Source organism: Amblyraja radiata, chromosome 32, assembly GCF_010909765.2.
Source record: "Amblyraja radiata isolate CabotCenter1 chromosome 32, sAmbRad1.1.pri, whole genome shotgun sequence".
Classification (NCBI taxonomy): Eukaryota; Metazoa; Chordata; class Chondrichthyes; order Rajiformes; family Rajidae; genus Amblyraja; species Amblyraja radiata.
The window spans coordinates 28,169,045-28,190,633 of NC_045987.1; the positions used below are offsets into that span (position 1 = coordinate 28,169,045).

Genomic DNA, 21,589 nt, shown 5'->3' on the forward strand with positions numbered 1-21,589 from the left:
GAATTGTAGCCTCTCGTGCCCTGTTCACACACTGCACATGTTGTACCTCAAGGGCCGTACTTGTACTTTGGTTGTTCTTTGCCGTTAATGTATTATATGGACAGCCTTCCGAATTGTCTTAAGTGCTTTCCTACTGTTACACGTTTCACCGGCCTCTCCAGTCACTGGTTCCCTCTACCTGTCATATGCTGAAGATGGACACAAAAAGCTGTTGTAACTCAGCGGGACAGGCAGCATCTCTGGAGAGGAATGGGTGACCTTTCGGGTCGAGACCCTTCTTCAGACAGGTTAGGGATAAGGGAAATGAGAGATAATAAAGGTGATGTGGAGAGATAAAGAACAATGAATAAAAGATATGCAAAAAGTAGATGATAAAGGAAACAGGCCATTGTAAGCTGTTTGTAGGGTGAAAATGAGAAGCTAGTGCGACTTGGGTGGGGGGGGGGAAGAGAGAGAGAGAGAGAGAGAGAGAGAATATATGAGAATATATATGAATGAGAATATATATGAATGAGAATATATATGAATGAGAATATATATGAATGAGAATATATATGAATGAGAATATATATGCCGGGGCTACCTGAAGTGAGAGAGATCAATATGCACACTACTGGGCTGTAAGCTGCCCAAGCCAAATATGCTTTTCCTCCAATTTGCGTTTAGCCTCACGCTGACACTGGAGGAGACCGAGACAGAAAGGTCTGTGTGGGAATGGCAAGGGGAATTAAAGTGTCCAGCAGCCAGGAATCAGTTTGGTGATGTTTCTCAATTATTTCACAATGTACCAGACTGCAGATGTCGAGATTGCAGGAATCAGTTTGGTTATGTTTCTCAATTATTTCACAATGTACCAGACTGCATATGCGAGATTGCAAAGGAGTTTTGCGGTTGTTGCCAAGACTGGAAAGTTGTATCTAAGGAGCCCAGTTTAGATGGGTTGGGTGGTTTTACCCCTGTTTGCCATATTTCCATAGAAGAGGGGCCAACAACAGCATCAGAAACTTCAAGTAACTTGGAGATGCCAGGAACTGCAGATGCGGGTTTATACAAAAGAAAATACATAAAGTGCTGGAGTAACACTATGGGTCAGGCAGCATCCCTGGTGAACTTGGATAGGTGACATGATTCAGTCTGAAGAAGGGTTCCAACCCGAAACGTCACCTATCCATGTTCTCCAGAGACGCTGCCTGACCCGCTGAGTTACTCCAGCACTCTGTGAAACGTCACCTATCCATGTTCTCCACAGATGCTGCCTGACCCGCTGAGTTACTCCAGCACTCTGTGAAACGTCACCTATCCATGTTCTCCAGACTTTGGTTCTGCACTTTGACTTCAAGTGAATTGCTTGTTTAAATTCCAAGCAAGTGTGAGGTGTTGCACTTTGGAGGTCAGATGTAAGGGGAAGGTACATGGCTGATAGCAAGACCCTTCACAGTGTTGATGTACAGAGACCTCTCAGGGTCCCAGTCCATCCCACCCTGATAGTGACAACACAAATAGATTGAATAGTACAGAAGCTTATGATATTCTTGCCTTCATGGGTCATGACATTGAATATAAGAGTCAGGAAGTCATGATGCTGCTGCATAAGGACATTGGTAAGGCTATATTTGGACTTTTGCATATAGTTGAGTTTAGAGGTGCAGCACTGAGTCCGTGACACTAACACTATCCTACACACACTAGGGGCAATTTGCAATCTATAGCGAAGCCAAATAACGTACAAACCAGTAAATCTTTGGAGTGTGGGAGGAATCAGAGCACCCAGAGAAAACCCACGTGGTTATGGGGAGAACGTAAAACTCCGTACAGAAAGTACCCGTAGTCTGGATCGAACATAATTGTCTGGCGCTGTGAGGCAGCAACTTCACTGCTGCACCACTGCTGCTCCAATATCTGGTCGTTCCATTGCAGGAAAGATGTGGAGGTTCTGGAGAGGCTGATGCAGGAGATGCAGAGATTTACCAGAATGGTGTGTGGATTAGGGACTGGGGTTGGTCAGACTTGGATTTTTTTTCTCTGCAACACTGGAGGTTGAGGGGGCATAATGGAAGTAGATGAGATTGAGAGCCAAAAGCTTTTATTTCCAGGATGGAAACATCTAATACTAGAGAGCATCGTTTTAAATGAAGAGGGGCAAGGTTTAAAGGATATGTGAAGGGCAAGGTTTTTTTCACACAGAGAATGGTGAGTGCTCTGCTGGGGGTGGTGGTGGAGGCAGATACGACAGTGGTGTTTGACACTTTTACATGGGCATGTGGGTGTGGAGGGATATGGAATAAGTGCAGGTAGATGAGAGTTTATCTTGGTATCATATTTGGCATGAACATTGTGGGCCGAAGGGCCAGATTCTATGTTCTGTTTTTTATAACTGGCAGAAAGGTCAGAGGGAAGCTGGAACTGTAGTGGTTCCAGGCACCACCCTGCCTGAGGTCATTTGTGGCCAGCCGGCCTTGATTTGTTTCTGGGCTTTTTGTGGCACCAGTTCTTCCCGTTACACTGATGTCACATCTAGATGTGTGCATGACCTTTAACCTACAGGGTCACAGGTCGAGTGTCACATCTTTGACGTGTTTGACCAGCACCGAAATAACCTCTTCAGCCGAGTGTGAATCTCCACTTAGTTTTAGTTTAGAGTCCTTCAGCCCACCGAGTCAGTGTGGGCAAAGCGATTCACACACACGCACACGCACGCACACACACACTTTTACAAAGCTAATTAGTCTACAAGCCTATACTTCGTTTCAAGAACGAAGCAAAATAGAAAACTGGGAATTATAGACCAGTCAGCCTGACATCGGTGGTGGGGAAGATGCTGGAGTCAATTATTAAAGAAGTAATAACGGCGCATTTGGATAGCAGTAAAAGGATTGGTCTAAGAGCGTGCATTTATGAAAGTGAAATCCTGCTTGACTAATCAGAGAACCTTTGATAAGGTCCCACGCTGGAGATTAGTGGGCAAAATTAAAGCACATGGTATTAGGGGTAGGGTATTGACATGGATAGAGAATTGGTTGGCAGACAGGAAACAAAGAATAGGAATAAACGGGAGGTACACAAAATTGCTGGGGAAACTCAGCGGGTGCAGCAGCATCTATGGAGCGAAGGAAATAGGCGACGTTTCGGGCCGAAACCCTTCTTCAGACATAGGAATAAACGGGTCCCTGTCAGAATGGCAGGCAGTGGCGAGTGAAGTGCCGCAAGGCTCGGTGCTGGGGCCGCAACTATTTACAATATATATTAATGATTTAGATGATGGGATTAAAAGTAACACGAGCAAATTTACAGATGACACAAAGCTGGGCAGCAGTGTGAACTGCGAAGAGGATGCTAGGTGGTTGCAGGGTGACTTGAACAGGTTGAGTGAGTGGGCAGATGCGTGGCAGATGCGGTACAATGTAGATAAATGTGAGGTTATCCATTTTGGTGGCAAAAACAAGGGGGCAGATTATTATCTCAATGGTGTCAGATTAGAAAAAAGGGAAGTGCAACGAGACCTGGGTGTCCTTGTACACCGGTCAATAAAAGTAAACATGCAGGTACAGCAGGCAGTGAAGAAAGCTAATGGCATGTTTGGGTAAGATTGGAAAGAATGGGCTTGTATTCACTGAAATTTAGAAGGATGAGGGGGTATCTTATAGAAACGTATAAAAATTATAAAAGAACTGGACAAGCTAGATGCAGGAAAAATGTTCTCAATGTTGGTGGGGGGGGGGGGGGGGTCCAGAACTAGGGGCCATAGTCTAAGAATAAACGGGAGGCCATTTAAAACTGAGTTGAGAAAAAACCTTTTCACCTAGAAAGTTGGGAATTTGTGAAATTATCTGCCACAGAGGCAGTAGAGGCCAATTCACTGGATGAATTTAAAAGAGTTAGATGGAGCTCTAGGGGGTAGCGGAATCAAGGGATATGGGGAGAAGGCAGGCACGGGTTACTGATTGTGGATGATCAGCCGTGGTCACAATGAATGGCGGTTCTGGCTTGAAGAGCCAAATGGCCTCCTGCACCTATTTTCCATGTTTCTTTGGAGTGTGGGAGAAAACCGTAGCTCCCGAAGAAAACCCACGTAGGTCATGGGGAGAACGTTCAAACTCCATGCAGACAGCACCCATCATGGCAGGATGGAACCTGGGTCTGTGGTGTTGCAAGGCAGCAACTGTACCATGGCGCCACCGTGCCACCACTTCTGCATCTAGTGTTTCCTAACTTCCCTCTTGTGGTCAGGCTAGTTACTTTCTTGTGACCTTCTACGTGCACAGTTCCCCACAAGTGTTGAATAAGAGGTGTTTGGCACACTTGCCTTCATTGGGATGGGTATTGAATGTTGACACATCTTGATGCTGCTGTGCGAGTCATTGATGAGACTACGCTCAGATACTGTGAGATGTTCTGGATGCCCAGTTTAAGGAAGGACGACTAGGTTGGAAAGGGTGCAGAAGAGATTCACCAGGTATTACCTGGGCTTGACGGCTTGACTTATTTGGAGAATTGGATATGCTGGGACATTTCCCTGTAGCACAGAAGGCTGCAGGGTGAACTTATTCTGATGTTTTAAAATCATGAGGGGCATGGATAAGGTCTTTCGCAGTCTTTTGCAAAGGGTGGATGATTCTAAAGGGCCTGTCCCTTTCACGAGCTTTTTTTACTCGTGGACATTTTTCATCATGTTGAAAAAAACGCCCCGACCTCCTCTGGAATAAGATCAGAGGAAATAGCTCTCAGCAGGGAAGGCTGGGGGTTTAAAGAACCAAAGTGGATGAGATTAGAAGCCCACCTGCGTCGCAGCAGTTAATTCCCCAAATGCAAGGCATAAATTAAAGTGATTGCAATAGAGGAATTAGTGAGTGGCCCAGTAATGGGCATCTGTTGCAACAGCAAACCACTGCAGGAACTCAGCGAGTTACATTGGGTAAGAAATGATCGTCCTTCCAGCTGGAGGTCCTGGTCAAATGCGACGTGTCATCTGGTTCCTTCTTGCTCCAGCAGATTGATTTTGCTCCAGATTGCAGCGTTGGCATTGTCTAGAACATAGTGTCATAGAGTGATGCAGTGTGGAAACAGGCCCTTCGGCCCAACTTGCCCACCCCGGCCAACAATGTCCCAGCTACACTAGTCCCACTTGCCTGTACTTGGTCCATATCCCTCCAAACCTGTCTTATCTACGTGCCTGTCTAACTGTTTCCTACCCGATCTATTCCTCTCATGACTTTGTACACCTCTATAAGATCTTCCCTCATCCTCCTGTGCTCTTTAGAATAGAGACCCAGCCTACTCAACCTCTCTCTATAGCTCACACCCTCTGATCCTGGCAACATCCTTGTAAATCTTTTCTGAACCCTTTCAAGCTTGACAATATCTTTCCTATAACATGGTGCCCAGAACTGAACACAATATTGTAAATGCGGTCTCATCAACGTCTTATACAACTGCAACATAGCCTCCTAACTTCTATACTCAATACTCTTTTGACTGATGAAGGCCAAAGTGCCAAAAGCCTTTTTGACCACCTTATCTACCTGTGACTACAGGCATGGAAATAGCTATCAAAACATGGGGGGGGGTCTGGAGGGACAATTTTTTGGCGGCCGCATGCGCGCCACACACACACACACACACACACACACACGGCTTCGGAAGCTTCAGCCGTGGGCCCTGTGGACGGTAATTGCAGGAACGACAGCCCAGGCTTACGGCCAGCGCGGAGAAACAGAGCTAGCTCCACGGCTCCGGACCAGGCAGGGCTGTAGGTTAACCCAGTGAGACAGGCAGAGTTGTGCTGGGTTTAGCGCTGCTTCTCTGCGCTGGCTGTGGGTCTGGGGGCACTGCTCCCGTCTGACCCCCGACGTCTCTGGCCACCCCCAGGTGTGGGGGGGGGGCACTCGGGTGGGGATGGTCCAGTGGCGGTTCGGCAGCGATTGCAGCGCCAGAGACCCGGGATCGATCCTGGCTGCGGATGAGGCGCAGGTCTGTGTCGTGGCTGCCGAGAGTGTTTTTCACTTGTGACTCTGTCCTGGGAATGCAATTCAAGCTCCGCTCTACGATCCTTGAACCACGGACTTCTCCCTCCTCCAATCACCGCGCTCTATCCGCAGTCCCACCCCCCACTTCCGCCCACTTCCACATCTGACCGACACCTCCCTCCTCCAATCACCGCGCTGAATTATCATATCCCGCCCCCCCCATTGCCTACTGACCGACGTCTCTCTCGTCCAATCGGCGCCCTCGATCATCAGTCCCACCCCCACTGTCTCGCGAAAAGCGGAGATTTCACCGAGTTTTAAAATCCGGATTACAAAAAATGGGGGGGATCGTCCCCCACCTGTCAAAATAGGGGGGGGGGGGGTGCCTGGCCCCCCCCCAGGATATCCGCCCCAGTGCGACTCGACCTTCAAGGAACCATGCACCTGTGCTCCTAGATCCCTCTGCTCTACAATACTACCCAGAAGCATATCATTTACTGTGTAGGTCCTGCCCTTGTTCGATGTCCCAAAATGCAACACCTCACACTTTTCTGTATTAAATTCCATCAACTATTCCTCCGCCCACCTGGACAATCGATCCAGATCCTGCTGCAATCGTTCACAACCATCTTCACTATCTGCAAACATGTGATAGCGGAATTCATCAACGTAACTTTGATGGATCTCACCTCTCACCACTTGATTTGCCGCCATCACATCTATGTCCAGGTATTGGATGAGCCGTTTGATGGTGGTGCCAGCAAACCTAGCATTGAGTATCTGGATGAAGGTTTGATGGCTACAGATTGATTGCTGAGATTGATTGCCTGGTCTCCATAACTTTGTGCTTTGACCGGCCTGAACCCGACGGACTGAGTGATGCAGGATGCTCCGGTGTGAAGACATGTATGTGCCTGGGACTGGCCTGTGATTGCTTTCTCTGTTTGATCCACAGATCGAGGAGGTTCCTGGCGAGCAGACCCAAGACGACTTGGCCACTGATGACGTCATGATTTTTGATACCTGGGACCAGGTGAGGTCACTGGTTGATCCACATTGTGGGTTTGTTCATGTTCCCCATGGGATGGTGTTGGGACTAGCCTCCAGAGGCTTGAATGGCATGAGGTGGTAGGAGGGTCACCAACATGAACCTAACCCTCACCAAACCAGCTTTCACGGCATGTTGTGTGCTACTTGCTGCCGGAAACACATGAGGAGTAATGACCGTGTGCCTGATGAACCTGCTGCTCTATAATAAATGTTAGGCCGCATTTGGAGCATTGCATTTAGCTCTGGCAAACCCTTTACAGGACAGATATGGAAGCTTTAGAGAGGGTGCAGAGAAGGTTTACCAGAATAATGCCTGGATTCGAGAGGCTCTGCTATAAGGAGAGGTTGGATAGACTTGAATTGTTTTCTCTGGAATGTCTGAGGTAGAGGGGAGAGTTGAGAGAAGTTTATAATAATATATGAGGGGCATAGATAAGAGTAGACAGTCAGGACCTTATTCCCAGGGTGGTTATGTCCAACATTAGAGGGCATAGCTATAAGATGCGAGGAGAAAGCTTGGTGGAGGTGTGCGGGGGAAATTATTTTACACAGAGAAATGTGGGGGGGGGGGTGGGGGGTGGAATACTTTGCCACGGGTGGTGGTTGAGGCGGATACTATAAAATACTTTTGGATAGGCACGTGCAAGTGAAGGGAATGGAAGGACATGGATCATGTACAGGCGGACGTGAGGGAATATGTGCACAGTTCCCCACAGTGTTGAGTAAGAGGTGTTTGGCACACTTGCCTTCATTGGGAAGGGTATTGAGTACAAATGTTGACACATCTTGATGCTGCTGTGCGAGTCATTGATGAGACTACGCTCAGATACTGTGAGATGTTCTGGATGCCCAGTTTAAGGAAGGACGACTAGGTTGGAAAGGGTGCAGAAGAGATTCACCAGGTATTACCTGGGCTTGACGGCTTGACTTATTTGGAGAATTGGATAGGCTGGGACATTTCCCTGTAGCACAGAAGGCTGCAGGGTGAGCTTATTGTGACATCTTAAAATCATGAGGGGCATGGATAAAGTGAACATTCGCAGTCTTTTGCCAAGGGTGGAGGATTCTAAATGGCCTGTCCCACTTTCACGACCTTTTTTTACTCGTGGATATTTTTCATCATGTTGAAAAAACGCCCCGAACTACTTGATGCCACGAGTACCTACGACTAGCATCACGACCTGCTACGGCCTCCTACGACCTTGTGATGACCACGCTGCGAGTATGAGTCAAAGGCAAACTCGGCAGAGGTCATGAAAGTGGAGTTAAGACTAGAGCACACAGGCATTTGATGAGAGGATAGATCTGTTGGGGGTGGGTGGGCAAATTTCACTCCAGGTGTAATCTGTATCTGGGATCAGCTGCCAGAGGAAAGTATAGAAGCTCATAAACTGACACAAATTTAAAAGACATTTGGGCAGGTATATGGATGGGAAAGATTTGGAGGGATATGTGCCAAATGCAGGCATGTAAGACTAGCCCAGAATGCCAATTTGGTCAGCATGGGCACGGTAGCCAGAAGAGCCTGTTTCTGTGCTGTACTGCCTTGATCACTTAAAGCTTGCTCACAAATACAAAATAGACCTTGTATATTTGCAACACTATTCCCTGTTGTGAGGAGTTTATAGCCTACAAGGACCAAAATTGCTCAGTGGAGTGGTGCAGATCATTGTCTGTTGCCTCTCTATTGTTGTTAAAACTTCCAGTCAGAGGCAGTGGGGCAATTGTAGGTGCCTGTGTGCACAGCGCAGGAGATGCAGTTGCTGCATCTGTTGCAATGGGGAAAGCAGCTGGAGGATCGGTGCGTCGGGCAGCTTCCGTGGAGGGAAATGGACAGTTGAGGTTGTACCCTTCACCTCGACTGGTCTGTCATGGATAGGACAGGTTTTGAGGGATCTGGGCCGAATGCAGGCAGGTGGGACATTATGGGTCTTGCCCTGAAGGGACTGGGAGAGCTGAGGGAGGCAGCTAGTCCTGGTATACAGTGGCCTATAGATCAGCTGGAAATGGCAGATGCAATTTCATCCCAGCAAGTGTGAGGTGTTGTAATTTGGGCGATTGAATGTCAGGGGAAAAGATACAATTAATAGTGTGCAGTCAGTGGTGAGGAAGCTATTGGAGAGCGTTTCGTCCCATTTGGAATTCCCATGTGGAAGAGATCGGGTTAATTAGGACTGTTGACGGGGAATTTTGTGCTTGGAGTCTGGTGATGTAGGCGAGGTACTAAACCAGTACTTTACATCTGTTTACACCAAGGAGAAGGATGTGGAGGACAGTGGGATCAGTGTGGAGAATACCAACATGCCAGGGCAGCTTGAGACTTGGGAGGAAGCAGTGATGGGATACTTAATCCCCAGGACCTGATGGGATCTATCCCAGGTTGTTAAAGAGGCAAGAGAGCAGATTGCAGGAGCCTTGATCTTTGCCTCATCTCTAGACACACGGGAGGTGCCTATCGCGTGGTTAATGTTGTTCCTTTATTTAAGAAGGGAAGTAGAGAGAATCCTGGGATTTTCAAAGCTTGTGGTTGTAACATGTTCATCAATTCCACTTTCCCATCGGCAGGTCTTCGTCTGGATCGGTAAAGATGCTCAAGAGGAGGAGAAGTCTGAGGCCTCGGCATCGGGTGAGAAAACGCGATTAATTTCCTTCGTTCAATTTCCATTCCCTCGTCGTGTGGCTGAAGTGAACGGAGGGATGAAGGTGGTGGACAGCTAGTAGCTGGCAACCCCCCTCTTGTCATCTCCCACAAGCTCATATCTGATGGGAGTAGAATTAGGCCATTCGGCCCATCATGTCTACTCCACCGTTCAATCATGGCTGATCTATCTCTCCCTCCTAACCCCATTCTCCTGCCTTCTCCCCATAACCTCTGACACCCGTACTAATCAAGAATCTATCTATCTCTGCCTTAAAAATATCCATTGACGGCCTCCACAGACTTCTGTAGCAATGAGTTCCACAAATTCACCACCTTCTGACTGAAGATATTGCTCCTCTTCTCCTTTCTAAAGGTACATCCTTTTATTCTGAGGATTTGTATTATGGATTTGGAGATCCTAGACTCTCGCACTACTAGAAACATTCTCCACATCCACCCTATCCATATCCCAAAGACGTCTGTGGGAAAGAGTGGAGAATCTGGAGGGAATAATAAATCTAATATACATGGGTCTCGATCCGAAACTTCACCTATTCCTTTTCTCCAGAGATAGTGCCTGGCCCACTGAGCTAACTCAGCATTTTGTATCTAACTAGGGCCGAAGGGTCTGTTACAGTGCTGCGACTGTTTAGACTTTGCAGATATAGCGTGGAAACTGGCCCTTCAGCCCACCGAGTCCGCCTCAAACCTGCGATCCCCGTACACTAACACTATCCTACACACTAGGGACAATTTTTACCGAAGCCTACATATTTTAACCTACAAACCTGTATGTCCTTGGGTTGTGGGAGGAAAGCGGAGCACCTGGAGAAAACCCACGTGGTCACAGGGGAAACGTACAAACTCCATACAGACAGCATATCAGGATCGCATACAGTTCCCTGGCGCTGTGAAGCAGCAGCTCCACCACTGCTCTTGTACATCTCTCTCTTGGTGATTGTTGGGTGAATGGGGCTAAATAGGAAATAGTGGCATTGTCAGGGACAGAAAGTTTCAGTCTGCCATCATTGAGCTGGCAACTGAACCATCCTGTCGCAACCAGAGAGCAGTCCTGAACTACCATCTACCTCATTGGAGACCCTCGGACTATCTTTGATCGGACTTTACTGGTTTTATCTTGCACTAAATATTATTCCCTTTATCATGTATCCGTACACTGTGGATGGCTTGATTGTAATCATGTATTGTCTTTCCGCTGACTGGTTAGCACGCAACAAAAGCTTTACACTGTACCTCGGTACACGTGACAATAAACAAAACGAACTCCCAGCAGAGATCTGCAAATATCTGACCAATGTTCCCCACAAGCGGGCGGGCGGGCTCAGAGGGGGATTTCCTGCATTGATTTGCATGTATTTTACAGTAACTCTGGCAGGATTCATTAGCGTACTAGATCCCAATTGGACTCCTGTGTTGGCCTTCTGTGCTTCAAGTTTTCTCTTGTATTGTTATTTCCTTAGCAAGGTCAGAGTTCGTAGGGTTTATGCTGATGTGTAACAAATGGGCGGCACGGTGGCGCAGCGGTAGAGTTGTTGCTGTGCAGCGTCAGAGACCCGGGTTCAATCCCAACTACCGGTGCTGTCTGTACTGAGTTTGTACGTTCTTTCCGTGACCGTGTGGGTTTTCTCCAGATGCTATGGTTTCCTCCCACACTCCAATGACGTGAAGGTTTGTAGGTTAATTGCCTTTGGTAATATTGTAAATTGTCACTAGTCTGTGGGATAGTGTTGGTTACGGGATGATCACCGGTCGGTGTGGACTCGGTGGGCAAATTCTCGACCCGAAACGTCACCCATCCCTTCTCTCCAGAGATGCTGCCTGTCCCGCTGAGTTACTCCAGCATTTTGTGTCTACCTTCGATTTAAACCAGCATCTGCAGTTCGTTCCAACACACGGTGATAATTAGCCAGCTAGGTGTGACAGGGTCTTGGTGAGACCACACCTGGAGTATTGCGTACAGTTTTGGTCTCCAAATCTGAGGAAGGACATTATTGCCATAGAGGGAGTGCAGAGAAGGTTCACCAGACTGATTCCTGGGATGTCAGGACTGTCTTATGAAGAAAGACTGGATAGACTTGGTTTATACTCTCTAGAATTTAGGAGATTGAGAGGGGATCTTATAGAAACTTATAAAATTCTTAAGGGGTTGGACAGGCTAGATGCAGGAAGATTGCTCCCGATGTTGGGGAAGTCCAGGACAAGGGGTCACAGCTTAAGGATAAGGGGGAAATCCTTTAAAACCGAGATGAGAAGAACTTTTTTCACACAGAGAGTGGTGAATCTCTGGAACTCCCTGCCACAGAGGGTAGTCGAGGCCAGTTCATTGGCTATATTTAAGAGGGAGTTAGATGTGGCCCTTGTGGCTAAGGGGATCAGAGGGTATGGAGAGAAGGCAGGTACGGGATACTGAGTTGGATGATCAGCCATGATCATATTGAATGGCGGTGCAGGCTCGAAGGGCCGAATGGCCTACTCCTGCACCTAATTTCTATGTTTCTATGTTTCTATGATGGGTGTGTGGGAGGAAAGCAGAGCAGTGAGAGGGAACTCGTGTCGCAGGGAATATGTGCAAATTCCCCACAGACTGGGTATTTTTAGTTGAGTTTAATTTATTATTTTCACGTGTACCGCGGTTCAGTGAAAAGCTTTTCTTTGACTGGATAGCAATCAAACAAAAGACTATACGTGATTACAATCAACCCATCCACAGGTAAAGAGTACAACATTTAGTTCAGTGGATGGAGGGTGAAAGAGCAGTGAGAGATGGCGTTGCAGAACTCCCGTCTGGGAAAAGATCGGCTTACTTTGAGGAGTTTCACAGTGGAGCAGACACAATGTGTAGGAAGGAACTGCAGATACTGGTTGAAGATAGACACAAAATGCTGGTGTAACTCAGCTGGGCAGGCAGCATCTCTGGAGAGAAGGAATAGGTGGCGTTTTGGGTCGGGCCTCGGGTTGCCAGCTGTCCCATATTAGTCGGGGCATACCATATATTGGGCTAAATTGGTTTGTCCCATACGGGACCGCCCTTGTACCGTATTTGACTGCTACGACTCGGGTCGAGGGGACTGTCGTGTCAGAGCGCCACGTCCGGCCCCGCCTCACCCGTCCCGACGTAGTGCAGCCCATGGAGTGCAGCAGCAGCCCCTCGCCCGTGGCCCCGTCGGTCGGCAGCCCAGTCATCTGTCCGACCTTCGAACCTTCGCTTACCGCCGACACCACCACCACCCCTCCTCACGGCCGATCATCGGTTTATGAGTTGGATGGGGCGCCGGACTTTGCCCGCAACGTCACGCGGGCCAACACTCCCCAGCTGGCCCGCCGGCTGGGCTTTGTGTGCAGTCCAGCACCCAGGCCAACTCATCATTCACCCAGCCACGGCCGAGTCAGTCAACGAATTGCTGTCGGGAATTTGTCCCTTATGTTGATCTTTTGTCCCTTATGTGGGAGTGAGAAAGTTGGAAACCGTAGTCGAGACCCTTCCTCAGACTCATTTATTGAATGTTTCAAGCTGTGAGCCTAGTTTGGGACTCGTGCCAGATCATTATCTTTGAATTCTAGACCAACAATTGATAATATATTGCCACCATTGTTACTTCAAACCTTTTACAAAAGTTAATTGTTGAAGTCTCTGGCCAGTTTCCGGTTGGATTGTTTGACTGTGGCTGTCTCTCAGGCTCCAGAGTTGCCAAGGGTGTGTAGCGTGAACTCTCCTCCTGTTGTCTACAAGGAGGTGTTTGGCACTGCAGCAAACGCTGCCTTTTGTTTGTATTGCTGCCATTGTATTGTTTCCAATGTTGGTCCCTAAATCTGGCCAGGGAAATGTTTGAAGACTTTGGCACCACCTTTACCTTGCTGCATTAATATAGTGACATTGTTCCTCCTTTTTCAGAAGGCACCTTCCTTTTAGTTTTCGAGAAACAGTGCAGAAACAGGCCCTTCGGCCCACCGGGTCCGCGCTGTCCAGCGATCCCCGCATATTGACACACTCCTACACACACCAGGGACAATTTTTCACATTTACCAAGCCAATTTCCCGACATCCACTATAAACCCACTAACTTCCATGGCTATCTAGACTACACTTCTTCCCACCCTGCTTCCTGTAAGGACTCCATCCCCTACTCCCAATTCCTCCGTCTGCTCCGCATCTGCTCCCAGGATGAGGTGTTCCACACCAGGGCATCGGAAATGTCCTCATTCTTCAGGGAACGGGGGTTCCCCTCCCTTACCATAGATGAGGCTCTCACCAGGGTCTCTTCAATACCCCGCAACACTGCTCTCTCTCCCCATCCCCCCCCCCCATTCGGAACAAGGGCAGAGCCCCCCTAGTCCTCACCTTCCACCCCACTAGCCGTCACATACAACAAATAGTCCTCTCTCATTTTCGCCACCTTCAACGTGACCCCACCACTCGCCACATCTTCCCATCTCCCCCCCTGAAGCTTTCCGCAAAGACCGCACCCTCCGTAACTCCCTGGTCAATTCTTCCCTTCCCACCCACACCACCCCCTCTCTGGGCACTTTCCCTTGCAACCTCAAGAGATGCTACACGTGTCGCTTTACCTCCCAAAATGTTTGTTATAGCACTTGCCTCAACTTCCTCCTCTGGCAGCTTGTTCCATATACTCACCACCCTCTGGAAAAATTGTCCCTCTGGTTCCAATTTAAACTGCTTCCCTCTTACATAGAAACATAGAAAATAGGTGCAGGAGTAGGCCATTCGGCCCTTCGAGCCTGTACCACCATTCAATATGATCATGGCTGATCATCCAACTCAGTATCCCGTACCTGCCTTCTCTCCATACCCCCTGATCCCTTTAGCCACAAGGGCCACATCTAACTCCCTCTTAAATATAGCCAATGAACTGGCCTCAACTACCTTCTGTGGCAGAGAATTCCATAGATTCACCATTCTCTGTGTGAAAAAAAAAAAATTCTCAACTCAGTCCTAAAAGACTTCCTTAATCTTAAACAGTGACCCCTTGTTCTGGACTTCCACAACATCGGAACAATCTTCTTGCATCTAGCCTGTCCAACCCCTTAAGAATTTTGTACGTTTCTATAAGATCCCCCCTCAATCTTCTAAATTCTAGCGAGTACAAGCCGAGTCTATCCAGTCTTTCTTCATATGAAAGTCCTGCCATCCCAGGAATCAGTCTGGTGAACCTTCTCTGTCCTCCCTCTATGGCAAGAATGTCTTTCCTCAGATTAGGAGACCAAAACTGTACGCAATACTCCAGGTGTGGTCTCACCAAGACCCTGTACAACTGCAGTAGAACCTCCCTGCTCCTATACTCAAATCCTTTTGCTATGAATGCTAACATACCATTCGCCTTCTTCACTGCCTGCTGCACCTGCATGCCTACTTTTAATGACTGGTATACCATGACACCCAGGTCTCGTTGCATCTCCCCTTTTCCTAATCGGCCACTATGGCTCACCTTAAACCTATGTCCTCTGGTTCTTGACTCCCCTACTCTGGGTAAAAGACTCTGTGACCTACGACTGCCCTTGTCAACCTTTGAGATTGTTTTTCGCTAAACTGACTACAATCAGATTTGGAGAGACACTATCTCCCATGTAAAAACTCATGCTGACTATCCTTAATCAGCCCCAGTCTATCCAAAGGCATATGTCTTATCCCCTGAATCCTTTCCAGTAACTTGCCTACCACAGACGTTGGGCTCACTGGTCTATAGCTCCCAGGCTTTTCTTTGCAGCCCTTCTGAAATGGAATCTATTTTAGCCCGTATCTAATGACAATTCATATATTTCAGTCGGAGCTCCTGCAATTTCTTCTCTAGCTTCCCACAGTGTCCTCAGAAACATCTGATCAAGCCCAGGAGATTTATCCACCTTCATACACCTTAGAATATCCAGCACTTCCTCCACCGTAAAACACATTGTCCACAAGACATCTCCATTAACTGCCCCAAGTTCCCCATTCTTCATGTCTTTCCTCACAGTAAAAACAGAGGAGAAATAGTCTGAGTACCTCGTCCCATCTCCTGCAGATCCACAGAGATGATGGCTTTGGTTTCTGAGGGACCCGATTCTCTCTAGTTACTCTCTTTCTCTTCATGTACTTATAACATATCTTTGGATTCTCCTTGATATTATCTGCCGGAACTATTTCCTGACCCCTTTTACTCCCCTGATTGCCTTCCTGAGTTTGAGTTCAGTTAATTGTCACATGTACTGAGGTACAGTGAAAAGCTTTTGTTGTGTGCTAACCAGTCAGCGGAAAGACAATGCATGATTACAATCGAGCCGTCCACAGTGTATAGATACAGGATAAAGGGAATAACGTTTAGAACGATGAAACCAGTAAAGTCCAATCAAGGAGAGTCCAATGGTCCCCAATGAGGTAGATAGTAGTTCAGCACTGCTCTCTAGTTGTTGGTAGATGATTTAGTTGCCTGATAACAGGGGGGGGGGGGGGGGGGGGGGGAGAAACTGTTCCTGAATCTGGAAGTGTGTGTTTTCACACTACTATACATTTTGCCCGATGGGAGGGGGGGGGGGGAAGAAGGAGTGGCTAGGATGTGACTCTCTCTTGATAATACTACTGGCCTTATCAAGGCAGCATGAAGTATAAATGGAGTCTATAGAAGGGAGGTTGTGTGATGGTCTGGGCTGTGTCTACAATTCTCTGCAATTTCTTGCGATCACTGCGGTTCTAATGTATGCCCCTCAGATCCCGAAACTCGTCCAGAGGTGCACTTGATCCCAGGTGCCTATCCCTGGCCATATTTCCTTGTTCCTGACCAGAGTCTCTATTTCTCTCGTCATCCAAGTTTCCCTACTCTCACGTGCCTTGCCCTTCACTCTAACATCAACACACATACTGTGAAAAATCACCATCACACTTTTACAGACACTCTGAACATCCTTTAATCTGCAAACCACCTACTCCAATCCACCTTTGTGAGCTCCTGTTTAATTGTTACATTCAAAGTTGGCCTTTGGTCATTAGTTGAGATCTCACCAAGCGTGTAACTCAAGGCAATTTACAGAGGGCCAATTAACCTACAAACGTGCACGGCTTTGGGATGTGGGAGGAAACCGGAGCACCTGGAGAAAACCCATGTGGTCACAGGGGTAACGTGCAAACTCCACACAGACAGCACCCAGAGTCGGGATCGAACCGGGATCTCTGACGCTGTGAGGCAATGGCTCTATCAGCTTGCGTTAAACCATCTGATTTCTGTCTCTGTTATGAGACACCAGGAGAGAGAGAGAGATGCGTGAAAAGCTGGAGAGACTCCTTCGCTCCATAGATGGTGCTGCACCCGCTGAGTTTCTCCAGCACGTTTGTCTACCATTGTGTACCTGGAGCTGACCATCGGTCCAGTCACTGATCTGAACCCAACCTCTGGTGGCAAAGCACGTGAGGTTGTGGCTCCTTTCCCGCCCCCACCCACGTTTCCCAATTGCACCTCTAGTAGTCAGGTGATGTTGAATGTCAAATATCTCTGGTAACGTGTTTCCCATCTTGTCTTTCTAGCAATGATGTACATCGAGACGGACCCGTCGAACAGGGACCGTCGGACTCCTATTGTGGTGGTGAAGCAGGACTTTGAGCCTCCCTCGTTCAGCGGCTGGTTCCTGGCGTGGGATAACGATTACTGGAGCGTGGACCCCCTGCAGAGGGCCATGGCTGACCTGGAAGTGGAATGAACTGCTGGCCAGCCTGCCCCTACCGTCCACCTGCTCCCTGCACCAGGCTCGGGAGAGATGGAACAGCTGCTTCAGCCACTAGCACTGCCATTTTCTCCAGCTGATTGTTTTTTTTTTAACCGTGCAATATTTTGGCCACGCATTAGCACTTGTTAAACAGTATCTCAGGCTTTCCAAATAAAGGTTGACATGTTCGGAACAGAATGGTGTCTCTGTGCAATTGATTTGAGCTTGCGTTCTGTCGCAGCAACTCTACCACTGTGCTGCCTAGTGCTTTAGTGCGAGCTTTATAACGCAAAACATATTGTGAAGCCATGTGGCCAATTGTTGCATTTTCACTGAGGCGAGCTTGGATTTATTCCCCACCTGATTAAGCTTCTTTTTCGCATGGAGTTTAATGCAGATAAGTGCAAGGTGTTGTCGTCAAACCAGGCAGGACCTTCACACTGAATGACAAGGCCTTGGAGCGTTGTAGAGCAGAGGGATCTCTTGAGTACAGCTACATAGTTCCCTGATAGTGGCGTCACAGGTAGATTGGGTGGTCTAGATGATTTTTGGTCCATTGGCCTTCATCAGTCAGGGTATTGAGGAGTTATGTTACATTTCTACAACACGTTGGTGAGGCCACATTTAGAATATTGTGTTCAGTTCTGGTCATGTTGCTATAAGATAGATGTTGCTAAACTGAAACGGGTGCAGTGAAAATTTACAAGAATGTTGCCTGAGCTAGAGGGAGAGGGCAACCAGAGGTTTTTAGGCAGATACAATAACAACATTTAAAAGGCACTGGGCATCCTTGGACCTCTTATAGAGTAGGAATGTTACAAAATTTTGAGATTTTAAAAATCAAGCCTGTAATTTATACCATCAGATAAAGCCTAAAAAGAAGTTTAATTTGATACCTAATTCACTTTAATATCTTCAGTATTAAAAAAGTTATGGTCATTTCCAGACCCAGAAATTAGCATCTTGTTCCCTATTTTCCATTGACTTAACACTAAAGCTGTGATCGAGGACAGTCAAAAGCCCATAACTTTGTTAAAAATTAAGAGAACTGAAAGAACTCTTCAGTTATTATGGATTGAAGCATTCTGAAACAAATATGAAACATCTTACTTGGATGACCTGGAATTAAAGCATATAATTAGTTAGTTACCTAATTGTAGCTAATTACAAAATTGACTGTTGTGACGGAAATAGTAATAAACACCCAGACTGCCTTGAAAATTCAAAAAATGTTAATAGCCTAAGTATCCAAATAACAAACTGATCCCCTTCACACAAGAATTCACAATATAACATGATTTTTACATCTCACTGTCATGAACTTATATGCCAAATGGAAGGAATGTAATGTTTAATTCCCATAAATTAACCCAGAAACATCCACTCAAAATATAATCAAACTTATTATTTTTTGTACAATACATGTGACTAAAACTGTTGTGGATATTTAGTGTAAAAATATGATAATGGATAGAGAATAACACAAAATATAGATGATTTAGATGCTCTTATGACATGATTGTCCAAACAAAATGAGGGTTTTAATCATCTTGCGAGTGGGTGTTTTGGGAATGTGATCGATTGGAACGTTGCCGTTGCCGTACATTTTAAGCCCATATTGGCAGGCAAGACATGGCTGATTCGTATGGGGCCTAAATAGCATTTTCGCATCGTAAAATTAGACTAAAGCCACCCCAAGAAGCAAGAAGCAAGTGAAACAAACGACTTACCTTTTGACCTGATATTGCGGTCCGTGACGTTGAGGGTGTTAGAAGTTGCTTTTTACTTTAATCCAGCGATTAAATTGTCCAGCGATTTTTAAATAAATAAATAAATAAATAGACCGGGAATGGAAGTCCAATCGATTTTTCTTCATCAGCTAGCAGCCCGATGAAATCCTCCGACAAGCAACACAAACGTGCATTTTAATCCCCCCCCCCCCCCCAAAGGCTCGAGTCGCACACACAGCCAGAGGCAGATCTGGAGCGCCGCTGAAGGTAGGTTTTGTAACATCACCATATAGAGATGTTTAAAATCATGAGGGGAATAGTTAGGCTTCCACACCCAGGGTCCTCCCATTCACTGTGAGGGTCCTGCCCTGCTTTCCGATTGCATTCTATTCCTTGCTAAAAAGAAGCTTAATCCGCAGCGAAAGCACAATTAGCCACAGGTCTGCACAGTTTGTTTAGTCTGAGTCTTTTACCCAGAGTAAAAGAACCAAATCAAGAACCAGAGGACATGGTTTTAAGGTGAGAGGGGAAATATTTAATAGTAACCTGAGGTTTTTAGGCAGATACAATAACAGCATTTAAAAGGCACTAGGCAGGTACATGGATAGGAAGGGTTTAGAGGGAAATGGGCCGAATGCAGGCAAGTGGGACTAATTTAGGTTGGGCATTCTGGTTGGGACGGATGAATTGGGCCAAAGAGGTATTTTCCTTGCCGTAGACTCTATTCATATGCAGTAAATCTTAAATGTGCGCTATTTAAATTTGGTGAGAAATCCCACGCGGTCACAGGGAGAACTTACAAACTCCGTACAGACAGCACCCATAGTCAGGATCAAACCCAGGTCTCGGGTGCCTTAAGGCAGCAACTCTACCGCTGTGCCACCGTGCATAGGTTTATTGGTCGATTCAAGACCACAAAAGCAGCCCAATGGTGCAGCTGGCAGAGTTGCTGCCTCATCGTGCCAGAGATTGACCAACACATGAAGGGCCCTGACCTGAAACATCACCTATCCATGTCGGTGGACTCCTATATATCGGCGAGACCGAGTGCAGCCTGGGCAATTGTTTCCATAGGGCAATCTATGCGATCTCCCGGTTGCCAAACATTTTAACCCTCCTGTTCCCACACTGACCATTCTGTCCTGGGCCTCCTCCACTAGGCTACATGCAAATTGGAGGATCTGCACCTCATATTTTGCTTTGGCAGCTTACAGCTCAGCGGTATGAATATTAATTTCTCTCATTTCAAGTAACCCTTCCATCCCCCACTCTGGATGTCCTGCCAGTTCCATCGTTCACATCCCTATGTCCTTTTGTTATCACCCATTCCACAGCCAACAATGAACCATTGTGGGCTCCACCATTCCCTGGTCATCGGTGCCGGCTCTGTTCTGAACCTTTTCATACCTCTAGTTTCCCACTCTCAGTCTGAAGAGGGGTTTCGACCTATTCTTTGACAGATGCTGCCTGACTGGCTGAGTTACTCCAGCACTTTGCATCTTTTTTTTGTGAATCAGCACCTGCAGTTCCTTGTTTCTATGTGTTTAATCACCCCACTTCCTGAAGTATAGCAATGCAGCCATTGGGCAGGACATGCTTTTGCACGGGTGATCATTGGTCGGCATGGATTCTGGGCTGAAGAGTCTATTTCCATGTTGCATTTATAAAACTAATGTTTAGTTTAGTTTAGGGATTCAGCACGAAATAGGCACTTTGGCCCACCAAGTCCGCCAGCCAGTGTACACTAGCGCTATCGTGTACACTGAGGGAAATTTACAATTATTCCAAACCAATTAACCTACAAACCTGTATGTCTTTAATAATAATAATAATAAATTTTATTTATGGGCGCCTTTCAAGAGTCTCAAGGACACCTTACAAAAATTGAGCATGTAGAGGAAAAACATGTAAGGGGAATGAAATAAATATTAGAGACATGACTAGTACACAAAGTAAAGACAGAATTCAATACAAAACACAGTATGAGGCAATTAATGCACAGATGAAAAGGGACGGGGACGTGGAGCTAAGGATAGGCAGAGGTGAAGAGATGGGTCTTGAGGCGGGACTGGAAGATGGTGAGGGACACGGAATTGCGGATCAGTTGGGGAGGGAGTTCCAGAGCCTGGGAGCTGCCCTGGAGAAGGCTCTGTCCCCAAAACTGCGGAGGTTGGACATGTGGATGGAGAGGAGACCGGCTGATGTGGATTAGATTAGATTAAACTTTATTAATCCCCTTATTCAGGGGAAATTCTGATGTCCTTGCAGCACACTAATAAAAATACAACATAGCATTCAAAAAGAAGTTCAACACAAAAACATCCCCCCACAGTGATTCCCACTGTGGGGGAAGGCACAAAGTCCAGTCCCCATCCTCTTGTCCACCCAAAGATCTGAGGGACCGTGAGGGTTGGTAGGGGGAGAGGAGGTCACTTTGGAGTGCAGGAGGAGACCGGAGCTACTGGGGAAAACCCACGCAGGTCACGGGGACAAAC

The 21,589-nt window shown here is 47.1% G+C and overlaps 1 protein-coding gene across 3 annotated transcripts in view; it reads left to right on the forward strand.

Moving 5' to 3' along the window:
* gsn (gelsolin) overlaps positions 1-17,562 on the forward strand; it is a 104,540-nt gene extending 86,978 nt beyond the window's left edge. For 2 of the 3 annotated variants that reach the window (XM_033049148.1, XM_033049151.1), the window contains 3 exons: positions 6,919-6,996; positions 9,579-9,639; positions 17,186-17,562. In XM_033049148.1, coding sequence (XP_032905039.1) covers positions 6,919-6,996; positions 9,579-9,639; positions 17,186-17,358 — 312 coding nt within the window. In that variant the 3' untranslated portion in view covers positions 17,359-17,562. Of the gene's footprint in view, positions 1-6,918; positions 6,997-9,578; positions 9,640-17,182 lie in introns of all 3 variants that reach the window. The other variant, XM_033049149.1, reaches the window with a different exon arrangement.
* Positions 17,563-21,589: the final 4,027 nt, after the last annotated feature.